This window comes from Echeneis naucrates, chromosome 10 (genome assembly GCF_900963305.1).
Source record: "Echeneis naucrates chromosome 10, fEcheNa1.1, whole genome shotgun sequence".
Classification (NCBI taxonomy): domain Eukaryota; kingdom Metazoa; phylum Chordata; class Actinopteri; order Carangiformes; family Echeneidae; genus Echeneis; species Echeneis naucrates.
Genome location: NC_042520.1, coordinates 256737 through 271758, shown reverse-complemented (window position 1 = coordinate 271758; position 15022 = coordinate 256737). Strand labels below are relative to the sequence as shown.

Genomic DNA, 15022 nt, shown 5'->3' with positions numbered 1-15022 from the left:
GGGCAGCTCCATTCAGTCTATTGTCGGAGCGTTGAAACTCGATTTTCACGCTCTTTTCTGCTTCATCACTCTACAAATTGTAAAATTGACTTTTCACCTCCGAGATAAAAAACGGAGTCAGAACCTGCAGACGGGAGGGGGGGGGGTAAAAAGGAGCTAAATGAAGAAGTCGGTTATTTCTTATTTCAATCCGTCAGCAGAGACACGTGGAGAAGAAAATGATCATAAGGCAAACAGTGATTCAGTCTGATTCAGAGGACAGAGACGGCCTGATGTCCAGGTCCAGGTCCCCGGTCCCGTTGTCTCTCTACACTGATGTGGTCACTGAGTCCTGGGGGGGTCCTCCTCAGTAGATGCCCGGCACGAAGCTACGGAAGCCGAACAGGGCATCCTGCGGCAGGAAGCTGCGGTCGTCCGGTCCGGGGCTGCCCGGGCTGGAGGCGCTGTAAGCCGGGGAGGAGGAGGATGAGGAGCTCCAGGGGCAGGAGTCGCTGCCGGGACTCGGGGCTTCGCCGCGACCTCCTGGGCTCAGCAGCAGCGCAGCGTCGGCCTTCCCCGCCTGCAGGTCCGCGATCCGGATGGTCTCGGACAGGGCCCAGATGTAGTTGTGGGCGAAGCGCAGAGTCTCGATTTTGGTGAGTTTGGTTTCGTCCGGGAATGCCGGCAGGACGCCCCGCAGCGCGTCCAGCGCGTCGTTCAGGTTGTGCATCCGGTTCCGCTCCCGGTCGTTGGCCTTCAGCCTCCGGGTCTTCTTCACCACCTGGACGGACGCGTCGCTTCGGCCGCGGCCGCGCCGCCGCTTCTTCTGCTGCGGCGGCGGGGAGCGCGCCGGGCGCAGCGGGGACGAGCCGCGGGAGTCCTCGTCATCCGTAAGCTGGAAAAAGTCACAGCTGTTGCTGTCCGCGTCTGAGCAGACGGAGTCCATGGCGGGAAAAGCTTCACCTGAGGAGAGAGCAGAACGGCGCGTGAAACCCGAGCTGGAGGCCCGCGCCGCCGAAAGGAGTCACGCGCTCAACTCACCTGGAGTCCGGCACGATCGGAGTTTCGGCACGCGCCTCTCCGCTTCTAGTCTCTACTGATCAGCTCGTGCGAGCCGGTGAGCCTGGCACACGCGCGGCCTCAGCCCGGTTATATACCGGGCGGACAATGGCCGCCCCCCCCGGGAGGGAGGGGGTCCGCGGCAGGTCTGCCCCGTGCCGCGGGAGCTGCTCATTAACATAATGACGCCAGAGCACAGCGAAGCGTGCCGGTAATCACGGCCAGCCAATCAGAGCCGGCCGCCGGCCACGCGAGCCGCACGCACGCCCCCCCCCCCTCAATACAACAACCAAAAAAAGGATAGAAAAGACCAAACCCACTTTCAGAGTAAAAACCAAAAACATAAAAAAGAGATAGAATGAGGAGTCGGTGGGAGTCCCCGCCCCCCCGCCGGGCGGAGACACGCTCCGGAGGACTCACCCCCCCCACAGAGAAAGAAAGGAGCAGGAGGAGAAGAGTCCACATCCTTCACCTCTAACAAAGAAACTTTCAGCCAAAAAACAAACTTGCTGCTCCAACAGCTTTTATTGTGAAAGGGCTGGGGGCTTCCTGAAGATGAGGGTCCGGACTGTTCTTCCTCGGTTTGTCCTCCAACATGATGTTCAGGTCGGTTTCATCTCATAAGGTCACCTGATGAGCCGGTGAAGGGAGCGTTCAGGAAGTCCTTCAGACTCCAAACAGAGAGAATAAGGCTCTTTTCATTGGTCACGTTCACTTTGTTTTTATTGTGTTAAATCATTCCTCAGCGTCAGCTGATCCTGGAGGTCAAAGGTCACAGAAACTGCAGCGATTATTAGACTGTCTACAAAGAGGAGAGACACAAATTATCAGCGGAGGAGACAAAGACTTGAGGACACAAGGACAGCTCTCCGTTTGTGTTTCTGGACATTTCTGATCGTTCACATTCACACACATTCACACAAGGGACGTTCTCGGTGTTGGTGGTTCAATTCCCGGCTCCTCTGAACTTCCTATGAGTCTGCCCATTAGTGTGTTGGTAGAAAAACTAAAAATATATTCTAAAATTAAATGAATTATATAAAGCTACAAATTGTTCAGTTTATTTACCATTTAAACAGCTGATCTCCAGAGTTTGTCCTCAACAACATGATGCAGTGACGATGATCACTCAACAATAACTGATTATTATTGATTTTGTTTAAGATAGTTGAATCAGAATTTAAAATATCTTAACAGCATTGCTTTATTCTTAAGGACTTAAATGTATGAACCTTTACTGAATCCATGAATTCCTTTGAGAAGTCCATCATCGAGGCGAACAGTAGACACAAATAAAAACTGAACCAGCTGAAACCAGATTCAGATCCAGGGACGCCATTAAAGAGGACCTGGTCTTTAGCGTCTCCAGACGGAGTGAAGCGACGTGGCTCATTTTTATCTGACGAGAACAGTTTCACTTTCTGAAGTCTGGCTTTTTGTTGCCTTTTCACGTTGTCGCAGTAAAGCCGTCCAGCGCTCACAGGACAATTTTCTTTAAGTGTTTTTTAAAGACATCTTTATGAGACAGCCATACAATTTTCCATTAATTATTCCATTTATTCAGTTTGCAGCTCAGCGGAGAAGAAGCAGAGACCTGCAGAGTCTTTCTGCTGCAGGAGAGGGGGGGACAGTCATTTATAAATAATTACACAATGTTTAGAGTCTTCAGGCATGTATAATATATCAAAGCGATTATAAGGTGAATTGTTCCATTGTGTCCGTCCGCCCCTGCACTTCTTTTCACTCCTCTCCTGATTTGTCCCTCGTCCAAATTCAGCTCCTCTGGCCTTTTGTGCAGCTTTCTTTCTGCCTCAGCCACTCTATTGGCATCATTCTTATTCAAATGGGCCTCAGCGGGAACAAAACCAAACCCAGGCTGCACACAAATCATCTCTGCCCCGGCTGCAGGGCCGGCACAAGCCTCTGTGAGGCCCTGACAACAAGTCTGCAGATCCTAAATCCCATTTCAGCCCCAGAAGATAAAGGCAACTCTAAAAACCCCAAACAGACACAAGTCAGCAGAAAGAGGCCTGAGCTTTGTCGTCGGTCTGAGGTCCCCGGTGTATCTGTGTGTGTGTGTGTCTGTGGGAGGAGAAGCAGTGTGTATCCTGATGGACAGAAACAATAGAAGAAGAAGCTGGAGGTCACTTCTTCTTCTACAGTGTTGTCGTTTCAAAGTGGTCGTCAAAGAGGCAGGAAAGAGAGCCGCTGTGATGTGATATTGGCAGAGAGCTGATGGACAGGTGGGCGGGTTCACAGAAAGTGGACACGGCCATTTCCTGGACCTGCTCAGGTCCAAACACCAAGTCCAGAGTTTGGTGGACACCTGACGGTGGGCAGGAAGTACCTGGTTACCATGGATACCTGCTGATATGACAAAGACAACTGTGACTTCTAGACAGAAAGAGGTTCCAGTTCAAGGTGTTGACTCGGCTCCAGATCGCCCAGATCTCAGTCCGGTCCAGCATCTGTTGGATGAGCTGGATCAACAAGTCCAGCTCTACCGAGGCTCCACCTCATGGCCTCCAGGACTTACAGCGTCTGCTGCTGAAGTCTTGATCCAGATCTCACAGCTCATGATAATCTGGAATTGACAGATTTTTACATCGTTAGTCTCATCTCTTTTTATTTGTCCTCAGTGGAAGACTCTTGTGTCTGCGTACTTTTGGCCGAGTGTCCTACTTTCACGTGTTTGTGTTGATTGAATGTTGTGTTTGAACACAGAGCCTCCGATGAACACAGGAGAGCAACCAGTGGAAGAAAAGATAGCGTGAAGAAGGAGAAGAAGAAGAAGAGTCCTCAGACTGAGCACTCTGTTGGTCGGGTGAACTCTGACAGGATTAAGATTCGGCTGCACGAGATCTGATTGAATTTCAATGAAGTGAAACACGTGAGAAAATCACACAGAATGAAATGAGCTCCCCAACACCAGCCTCACAAACCACCCACTCATCGCCCATGACCCCCCCAAATACCCCTCCTCAATACGCCTGCTCCCCCCGGCCGCCCCGGCCTGAGGAGAAAAGAGCTGAGGACTCTCCAGGAAAAAGAGGAAACAAAACAAGTTCTGAGCTGAACGAGAGAAAAAGTCTAATCTGCTCCAACTCTGATTAACAACAGTTCTAATCCTGTAACACAACAACACAACATGACCACACATCACTGCATCAATACACTGCACACATTCTGGAGACGACAACACGCCACACACCACACACCATCCGACAGCAAACTGTAATCTCCACATTTGTGTGTCTGGTCTAAGAGTCCTGATCTGGGTCTGCTTCCTCTGGCTACGTGGATCCAATAGGTGGGAGGGGCTTCAGGCCTGATCAGGTCTCTGCACCAGGAAGTAGACGATCAGGCTGTTGACTTTGGAGCAGGAAGTTGGACTTCCTGGTCCTGGTTCCGCTCGAGTAACTCTGCGTCAGAAGGAACCAATGAGCTGAGAGCAACAGACAGAGGGGGAGGAGTTAAGAGACAGACAGACAGGGTGATAATGTCAAAGATATTAAAGGACCTTTGTTTTAACTCTTCATTCCACCTTAAACTTAAACAGAGAAGCTTTAAGGTGGCTCTCAGGTTCTTCTTCTCAGTGATTGAAGTTGAGCTTGCTGCTGGGTGGTGTCTTTTTCGGTGCCATGTTTTCTGGTCGTGGCGTTACCATGACAGCGGGCAGTGGCAGATAAACCTTCAGCCCAAACTGTTCCCTTTGTGGCAGCTAATGTCGGGTAAACTGGAGGTAAATTATAACTCTGAGCAAACAGCCGCAGACAAGTGAATAGGAAACCGCCGCTCCCAGAATGCAACAGCAGATTGATGGAGGTGGAGGCCAGAGGGATGAGGCCGCACGGTGACGGCAGCGGCAGCATTCAGGCGGCTGATTCACTGCAGAGTTCCATTACATTAAAACCTTCCTGAACAACAAGGCGGCTGTGAGCACAGGGGAAGAGATCCATAAGAGCCGACAGACGGGACAATGGACGGAGTCGATGACGCCTCGTGTTTGTGTGCTGAGGCGTGATGGAGGATGGCAAGCTGTTTATTCAGCATCACCCCTCAACACAGCGTCTTGAACAGAACAAGAAGCTTCACTCACCGTTTCCCTCGCCAATCTTTTGTTTCTCCTCATTTGTCCAGCTTGTTCAGCAGCTTTGTGAGATTCCCATGATGCATTAGGTGAGGAAGGCTCATCAAACAGCTATTTCCATCGGACCCTTGGATCATCAGACCACCAGACCTCCATAGACCACTATCAGCAGCTAGAGAGGACCAGACCTTTGTATACCAGGTCCTACAAAGGATGCGGACCCTGAATGGTGAAACGGAGGAACAAACAAGCACATTTTCTTGATCCTCTGCTGACCAATGAACCAATCAGCTCCAACTTAACACAAAGTGGTCGACTGGTCTACATCACTGCCACACGATGACCTCACAAAGATAAACATAGATCCATTGATAAAGTATCAGAGGTCCCTCTTTCCCTCCTAAACTCTCCTCTCTCTCCTGAACAGAAACAGAGGAGGTATGGAAGGAAATTTTCAGGCTCAGAGTGGGCAGAGCTAACCTTATCACCTGCTGCTTTTTTCAGGCGAATTTGACAAAAACGTCATTTTTTATTTCTGAGAACAGAAACATTGAGAAGTGTCCATGTTTCTGTTCATGTTGTCATCATGTCTCATTTCCTGTCGCAGTTTCCAACAACAATAACAAATATACAGACCGACACACACACAGCTGATCACCAAATACAGCAGACATGACAAACAGTCAGTTTCTTCCTGAGGGTCAGATGTGTGAAGGGCAAGCAAGGTTTGGTCACAGTGGTGGAGCTCGGAGAGAGACAGAGGGGACCATATGGTTTTGAGTGCAATAACTTGAATTTGCTCCAACAAAGGAGTAATTGAGAAGAGGACAAGGAGCCATGAGTCTTGACTCGACAAAGCTGCGAAAACTCTCTTCTTTCAACCTAATGAAGCTGTTGTCTGGGGGGTGGGGGGCGGGCAGCCCTGGACGTGATTTGTCATACAATCTGAATCTTTAGGAGGGTTGCACCAGAGAGACCTCCTCTCCATATGTCTACTTCGTTTGCATCTGAAAGCTGCAGGGCTGAAGCCTGGGGGGGGGGGGCAAAGGACGAGGGGGTCACTCCCTGCATCATCATCTCTGAGGGAATGTGAAGAAAGAGTTTCAGTTTCAGTGAAAGACCAGAATCAGGAAACATGAATACAGAAAAACCTGAAACACGATTTTAACCCTTTGTAGCCTCATTCAGTTTTTTCTATGTTTTCATATCTTTATATTTAATGTTTTTTAAAACTTATCTGATCAGTTCAGACTCCGTTCTCTACAATCAGAAAACAAGAACTAACTTATAACACACACTGAATTTTTCATTCTTTTCCTAACCAAAGAAAAGTTCAGTCTCACATTAAAACATCTGGACATTGAAATTATGGTGAAAAGAAATTTGGAAAGTTATTCCAGGACGTTGCAGGAAAAAACTAAATAAAGGGACACTTTGGTCATCTGGTCTTTTTCAGGACAGAAAATCAACCCGTGAGTCTCAGTCTGAGACAGATCTGTTTCCTTCAGTCCAGTTGTCTCCAGAACTGAACCAGCAAAGACGATGTTCAGAAACTGAAGATAAAGTGATCTTTCACTGAATAGTAAAGACCCAACATGAAGCCGCAGGTTTGATCCTCCATCTGTGGAGCTTTCAGGTGTTTCCTCTTGTTTCTGGGACACTGAGACTCCCAAGCGGTCTTTCACAGCTTCCCATGACACACATTGTGTCAGGAATGAAAATGAAGCTCCAAATTACTGACAAACAAAAACAACTTGCTGTCAAGGTTGCTAGGCAACAGCATGATGTGTTCAGCAACTGTTTTAAACAAGATAGATGAATCGTCTTTGTGTTGTTGGTCTGTTCTGTCCACTTTGAGGGACTTCACATGAGGACACAAAGACACACAGGTAAACCTGCAGGACTCAGGACTGGTTCTTAACTCCTTTGTCTTGATGATGATGATTAGGGTGAAAGTGATGAAGGGGGCAGTTCTGACACTGACTCAGGTCACGACCCCCCCCATCCCCCAGAGGTTCTGAGCAAACATCTGTAGCTTCTGCACATTCTCTGACATCTGCCTCGGTCCAATCAGCTCTCTGCAAGAATGTATGACCTGCGCCCTGAAGCCACACCCCACTCTGACACTGACACACACACACACACACTCATGGACATGCATGCTGTGGTCCTGGTCTGTCTCTGTCCTACAAAGGGGGACAGCAGCTGATCTATGGAGCTTCCTTTGTGCAGAGACACTAAAGACGAAGAGACGTTAGGACAAACAGGACTTCCTCTCTGATGAATTAGTCCAGCTCTGACAGCAGCTCTGCAGACTGGAGTCCTGCTCAAACTCTGCTGCCCCCTGAAGTTAAATATCCAGAATGACATCAATATGAGCCACTGACTGACCTTTGACCTCCTGTTGTTCCAAGCAGAGCTGGACTCTGCCTCTCTTCTTCATCTCCTCCTACTCAATGTCCAGTCAGGTCTGTAGCTGGTCCAAGTCCAGAGTCCAGATAAACAGTCTTTGCATCTCCACTCATTCAAACTGTCTAATGATTTAAAGTTGACATTATTTATAGGTTAAAAAAATTATAAAATCATTACTTTGATTTATTTATCAGTTCAGCTGTTCTTGTGTTTGAAGTTAGATTCATAATAAAACATCATGTTCTCACCTGAAGTTCAACTGTTGTAGTTCAACAGGTGAGGCATTGTCGCTGAGTCAACGCTGTCCCCTGCTGGACTACAACAGTTCAGGACTCAGTTCTGAGTCAAATCAAATCAAATCAAATCAGATTTATTTGTATAGCGCCAAATCATAACAAAGTTACATCAAGGCACTTTACATATAGAGCAGGTCTAGACCAAACTCTTTATAAATTTATTTAAAGAGACCCAACAGATCCCCCGATGAGCAGGAAAAACCTCCTTTAAGAGGAAGAAACTTAAGGCAGAACCAGGCTCAGGGGGGGCGGCCATCTGCCTCGAGAGAGAGAGAGAGAGAGAGAGAGAGAGAGAGAGAAGCTCAGTCCTTCCCCCAGCAGCCTAGGCCTATAGCAGCATAGCTAAAGAGTAGAGGACTTAAACTTTTTAACTATCAGCTGTGTCATACAGGAAAGTTTTAAGCCTGGTCCTGAAAGTTACTAAAGAGTCCGCCCCCCGGACCGATGCTGGAAGTTGGTTCCATAGAAGAGGAGCCTGATAACTGAACGATCTGCCTCCAGATTTACTCTTGGAGACTCTAGGAACCACAAGTAAACCTCCATCTAGAGAGCGGAGTGGCCTGCTAGGACAGTAAGGAACTATGAGCTCTCTGAGATACGATGGAGCTTGGCCATTAAGAGCTTTATACACTCACCGGCCACTTTATTAGGTACACCATGCTAGTAACGGGTTGGACCCCCTTTTGCCTTCAGAACTGCCTCAATTCTTCGTGGCATAGATTCAACAAGGTGCTGGAAGCATTCCTCAGAGAGTTTGGTCCATATTGAAATGATGGCATCACACAGTTGCCGCAGATTTGTCGGCTGCACATCCATGATGCGAATCTCCCGTTCCACCACATCCCAAAGATGCTCTATTGGATTGAGATCTGGTGACTGTGGAGGCCATTTGAGTACAGTGAACTCATTGTCATGTTCAAGAAACCAGTCTGAGATGATTCCAGCTTTATGACGTGGCACATTATCCTGCTGAAAGTAGCCATCAGAAGTTGGGTACATTGTGGTCATAAAGGGATGGACATGGTCAGCAACAATACTCAGGTAGGCTGTGGCGTTGCAACGATGCTCAATTGGTGCCAAGAAAATATTCCCCACACCATTACACCACCACCACCAGCCTGAACCGTTGATACAAGGCAGGATGGATCCATGCTTTCATGTTGTTGACGCCAAATTCTGACCCTACCATCCGAATGTCGCAGCAGAAATCGAGACTCATCAGACCAGGCAACGTTTTTCCAATCTTCTATTGTCCAATTTCCATGAGCTTGTGCAAATTGTAGCCTCAGTTTCCTGTTCTTAGCTGAAAGGAGTGGCACCCGGTGTGGTCTTCTGCCGTGTTCTCCTGAACCGTACGGTTTTCGAACTACGAGCGTTCAAAGGAGCAGTCCGATTCACTTTTTCCTCCAAGTTAGAGTGGAGACGCTCGTTAACTAGAGAGCACTGTGAAAAACTCACCCACATTTTCATTTTTAACTCGAGCTCACGGCCAAACCGTGAAAGGGACACAAATGATTTTTTGACAAAACGTAGACACAGGTCTTGGGATTCAGAAAATCTAATTTTCACAGCTCAGCTCCTCACCAAATTTACACAGGAGCGCTCAGAGCGCCAGCAACACCTGCTTTTGCCCCAATTGACTGCAATGCAAATCAAGGTTTCACTAAAAACAACTTCACTCTGACTTCGCACTGTCCCTACATGCTCATTTTAAGGACTTTTCAAATCAAACAAAGACTGCTGGAATCCCCAGACTCTTCTGTCTCTCACGGTGTTTTCGCTTTTCGGACCGGAGCTACGGTTTGCTCGCAATTCAAAGTAGTTCGGGAGGTGGTCAAAAGCCAATTTTGGGAGAGTTTTGGAGGGAGTCTGAGCTCTGACCAGACTGAATTCTCAAATCACCGTGGCAACCGCAGGTCCCTCAGCTCAGGTCTGTAGATCAAACCCACCTCACTTTGGAGCCTCACTGCTTCGTCATACTTTGTCACAGAAACGCCGTTCAAAGTTTAAACGGCTCAGAAGACCTTGACCTCTGACCTTGAACACTCACACATATACACAGACACACACAGACACACACAGAGACACACACTCACACATATACACAGACACAATCACACATATACACAGACACACACAGAGACATATATACAGACGCACTCACACATATACACAGACATACACAGAGACAGATATACAGACACACTCACACATATACACAGACATACACAGAGACAGATATACAGACGCACTCACACATATACACAGACATACACAGAGACAGATATAGACACACGCTCACACATATACACAGACATACACAGAGACAGATATAGACACGCACTCACACATATACACAAACATACAAAGAGACAGATATACAGACACACTCATTGAATCGAGCTCAATCGGTTCTCCGAACGGAAATTTCAGCAGGAAGGCTTTCGACAGCATGACGGTACGTGGGTTGCTCGTCCGGGCGAGGGGCGACGGGCGAGGGGACGACGGGCGAGGGGACGCCGACCCGTGGCACTTCAAAATTTCTTGGAATTTTCTAGTTCCTGTTAATATTCGTGCAGCAGCGTTCTGAATCAACTGAAGGCCTTTCAGAGATTTGTTGAAAGGATGTTTCTGATTTTCCTAATGTTTCTCAGGTGGAAGAAAGCTGCCCGACTAACTTGTTTTATGTGAGGGACAAAGGACATGTCCTGGTCAAAAATTACTCCAAGGTTTCTTACAGTGGAGCTGGAAGCCAAAGTGATGCCGTCCAGACTGATGAGATGATTAGATAGTATTTTTCTGAGGTGCTTAGGACCGAGTACAATAACTTCTGTTTTCTCAGAGTTGAGAAGTAAAAAATTTCCAGTCATCCAGACTTTTATGTCTTCAAGACATGCCTGCAGTCTGACTATCTGAGTGACTTCATTTGGCTTCATTGATAGGTACAGCTGAGTGTCGTCTGCATAGCAGTGGAAGTTGATGCTGTGTTTCCTGATAATGTTGCCTAGAGGAAGCAGATAAAACGTAAAGAGGATTGGTAGACTGACTACAGTACATGAGGAGGAGCTGAACAAACTGATGTCTATCTGATAAGTAGGATTTGAAACACCTTAGTGCAGTTCCTTTAATTCCAATTTCATGTTCCAGTCTCTGTAGTAAAATATTATGATCTATGGTGTCGAATGCAGCACTAAGATCTAGAAGGAGAAGTATGGAGGCTGATCCATCGTCTGAGGCCATTAGAATGTCATTGGAGACTTTAACCAGCGCTGTTTCTGTGCTATGATGGGCTCTAAATCCTGACTGAAACTCTTCAAACAAACTGTTCCCATCCAGATGCTCGTGTAGTTGTTTTGCTACAGCTTTCTCAATGATTTTAGAAATAAATGGAAGGTTCGATAGTTTGCCAAAACATCTGGATCAAGATTCAGCTTTTGGGGTTTGATGACCGCAGTCTTAAGTGCCTGAGGTACATATCCCAGAAATAAAGTCAGATTAACCAAATCTAGAATGAACGGCTCAGTTAAATAAAAGATCTCTTTAAAGAGGCAAGTTGGTACTGGGTCTAATAGACAGGTTGACGGTCTGGATGATGAAACTATAGAAGCTAGCTCTGAGAGATTCAGAGGTGAGAATGATTCCAGATGTAAAAGAGGCGTCGCAGCTGATTCAGAAGTTGCCGTATTCAGTAGGAGATTTTTATCTAACGTAGGCAAGAGCTGATAAATTCTTTCTCTGATCGTGAGAATTTTATCTGTAAAAAGTCCATAAAATCATCACTGCTTAGAGCTAAGGGGATCACTGGTTCAACTGAGCTATGGCTCTCTGTCAGCCTGGTTACAGTGCTGAAGAGAAACCTGGGGTTGTTCTTGTGTTCTTCTATGAGTGCTGAGTAATATGAACTTCTAGCACTGCGGAGAGCTTTTTTATATGTTTTTAGGCTCTGTGAGACTCTTCTGACTTACTGGAATGCCAGTTTCTTTCTAATTTCCTTGATGTCTGCTTTAAGGCATTATACCAGGGAGCCAGCCTCCTCAGATTGAATACTTTCTTTTTGAGAGGGGCGGCATTATCAAGATTCGAACGCAGTGTGGCCATAGTGCTAGTCACAAGGTCATCAACCTGCGTATGGGAGAAATCCTCATTTGAATTTAGATATGGCATTGTTGGGAATGATGACCAAATGTTCTCTTTAAATTTAGCCACAGTAGCTTCAGATAAACATCTTCTATAGCTGAATTTATTCCTCAATGCTGTGGAGCCCATTGAAGTAAACTCAAATATAATAAGGTAATGGTCAGTCAGGAGAGAGTTTTGGGGAAGAATTGTTAGCTTGTCAATTTCAATGCCATAAGTTAGAACAAGATCAAGGATATGATTGTAGAAGTGAGTGGGTTCATTCACATGCTGGGAAAAGCCAATTGAGTCTAGTAGGGAAAGAAACCCAGAACTAAGGCTGTCGCTTTCTACATCAACATGTATATTGAAATCTCCCAGAATAATGATTTTATCTGTCCTGAGTACTAACTCTGATATAAACTCAGAAAACTCTGATAGGAATTCTGAGTGCGGACCAGGTGGACGGTATACTGTAACTAACAGAACTGGTTTTTCACCTTTCCAGTCTGAGTGGGAGAGACTAAGAGTGAGGCTTTCAAAAGACCTGCAGCCAGATTTTGGTCTGGGGTTGATTAATAGGCTTGACCGAAATATTGCAGCCACCCCACCTCCTCGACCTGTGGTACGAGGGATATGAAAGTTAACATGGGGGGGTGTAGCTTCATTAATGCTAACAAACTCATCCTGCTGCAGCAACGTTTCAGTTATACAAAATAAATCAATATGATGATCAGCTATGAGATCGTTAACTAGTAGAGATTTTGATGATAATGATCGAATGTTCAACAGTCCACATTTGATCGCAGTGTTATTTGATTACAGTTAGGTTTTTGTTTTTAGCTCCTCTTCTGTTTAATTTGGGTTTAACTTTTCTAAATTTAGGTGGTCGGGGGACAGACACAGATTCTACAGACCTAAACATAGACAGAGATCTGCACAGATGCTGGAGGACCAGAGGGGTATTCCAGAAAGCGGGTCATGTGGAAACTCGGAGTATGTTCACCCTGAGATGAGGGGAACTGAGTTATCGGTTCCAGAAAGAGGGGTATTGAAACTCAGTCAGTCACCATGGTAACAGACTCTGTGAACAGAACCTGATCGCTGGCAGGTTTTCTTTAAGAAACCGAGTTTCTGCCTGTCTCCTCCCACACAAAGACAGCTGTTGGACATGGATCGTCCATTCATTCCCAATCCGACTGATATCGAAGCCCATAGCTAATTCAAAATGTTTTCAGTGGGTTAGGGGGGGGTAGAGAATCTTCCGACTCAGATTAGATGTCCTGGCGTTTCCAGAGGAGCATCCGTCATCTATACCATTCTCTGACCATTTTCTGTATACTCTTCATTAGGTGGACTCTATACAGTTCCTTCACATGTAACTGGGAAATGTGGAGGACATTTAAGTCCTACAGTCCACGCTGTGCTGCGCTGTGGAAGTGGATGTTCAGACATGTTCTGTTGAAGGACAAGAATATGCTCGTAGTTTGTCCATGATCTATGATCATCACTTCAGAATACATGCCAAGCTCCAAGTTCCACTCAAGAATATAAAGGAATGTGAATGAATACATATGAAGACACACTTCAGTTGGCCTCTCTGGATCTCTCCCTGTGGCAGCAGACAGCGTTTCTTCTTCATCATCTTCCTCCTGTTGTCACACCGTGGTGAGGTTGTCTTGTCTGGGCTCACTGTGTCGCATCATTTCCTGTTTTATTTTGAAATGCCTAACTCTCCTCTCGTTTCAGAACACTTGCCCTTCCTCATGTCTCCGGTGTGTCCTCCTGATTACCAATTGTCTCCACCTGTTCCCCATTTTCCCCCCACAGTTCAAATAGTCTGTCTTCCACTTGTCTTGTGCCAGTGTGTCGTCGTTTCATGTCCCACACCAGTGTTATGTCCATGCCACAGCCCTCGTCTCTTTGTGTAAGCCTTTTTGATCCTCTACTGAGTGAATTTTCGTTTGTAATTTCTATATCAGAGTTGGCTCTTTTTCAACATAGCCTTTTTGTTCTTTCCTCTATATGAGTGATTTTGTTTGTAAATTCTGTTGTATAGATTAATGTTCATAGCTTTTGTTTTCCTCCTTGAGAGTGATTTTGAGTTTCATAACATTTTCATAGAATTACCTTGATCCTCCGCTTAGTAGCATGAGTGAGTTTTCTTTTGTTTTATTAGCCAGGTTTTTCCTCCCTACGGAGTGTTTTGTGTTGTCCCCCTTTTTCCCTCATGACTCCCCGTAAATGTTTCATAGCCCTGTTTTCTTTCTTCACTTGGTTCTGAGGTCATTGCTGCCAAGAATAAAGTCTTCTTTCTGTTGCAGAATTCAAATGTTCATATTTTTTTTTTTTTTTTTTTTTTTTATCTGATTTTATTTTGTTCATGTACACATCGTCACTTTTTGAATTACTTCAATAAAAATGGGTAAACATTGTATGATGTGTTCATCTACTCTGTGGGCTATTAAATGAGATGACGTTAAAACATTTTGTCAGGGGTTTAAAATAATACTTTGTTTTAATAGCTTAAGTCAATAAAAAGAAAAGTCATTAAAATCAAAGTGAGGTACGATCATAGCCCAGCATCCCTTACCTTTTTGAATGGTGTTTTTATATTTCACTTCTCCCCTGATGGACTGCACCTAAATGAAAATCCGATTTTATTCCCATTTATAACTATAAGCTACGATCTCTGACAGTTAAATGTAAAATCAATGGAAGAGTCCATCCAAACTTACACGTTGACTCAAGTAGTAATTTCTTCTCCTGCTGCAGCGGTGTTACATTTACAGTGAAACATGTTCATCCTCTCCATCGGCCTGAATTCAGACCTCCACCTCCATCAGGGTGAAGTAACTGGATCTTTTTTTCTCGGTTGTCATGGTGACTCCATTGATGATGGCTTTTTTTAGAGGTTGTGCACACACACAACTCAAAGTGAACCAACTCAGAGCAGCTGTTCTGGAACTTGCTCCCTGGAATACCCCTCAGGTCCAGTTTGTGTGTGTGAGGACTCTACACAGATTTTCTCCATAAACATTTATTCTGAAGTCATTTAAGAAAAAATAGA

General features: G+C 45.8%; 1 protein-coding gene across 1 annotated transcript; it reads right to left on the bottom strand.

Moving 5' to 3' along the window:
- Positions 1–267: 267 nt before the first annotated feature.
- On the bottom strand, positions 268–1135 carry neurog1 (neurogenin 1). Its single transcript, XM_029513059.1, has 2 exons — positions 1021–1135; positions 268–942 (listed from the first exon to the last, which is right to left on the bottom strand). Exon 2 carries the CDS (start codon positions 923–925, stop codon positions 347–349), a length of 579 nt encoding a protein of 192 aa, XP_029368919.1. The 5' UTR covers positions 926–942; positions 1021–1135; the 3' UTR covers positions 268–346.
- Positions 1136–15022: the final 13887 nt, after the last annotated feature.

Bases quoted from the DNA above. Each gene is read 5' to 3' on its own strand.
- neurog1 (XM_029513059.1), bottom strand. From the start codon at position 925: ATGGACTCCGTCTGCTCAGACGCGGACAGCAACAGCTGTGACTTTTTC.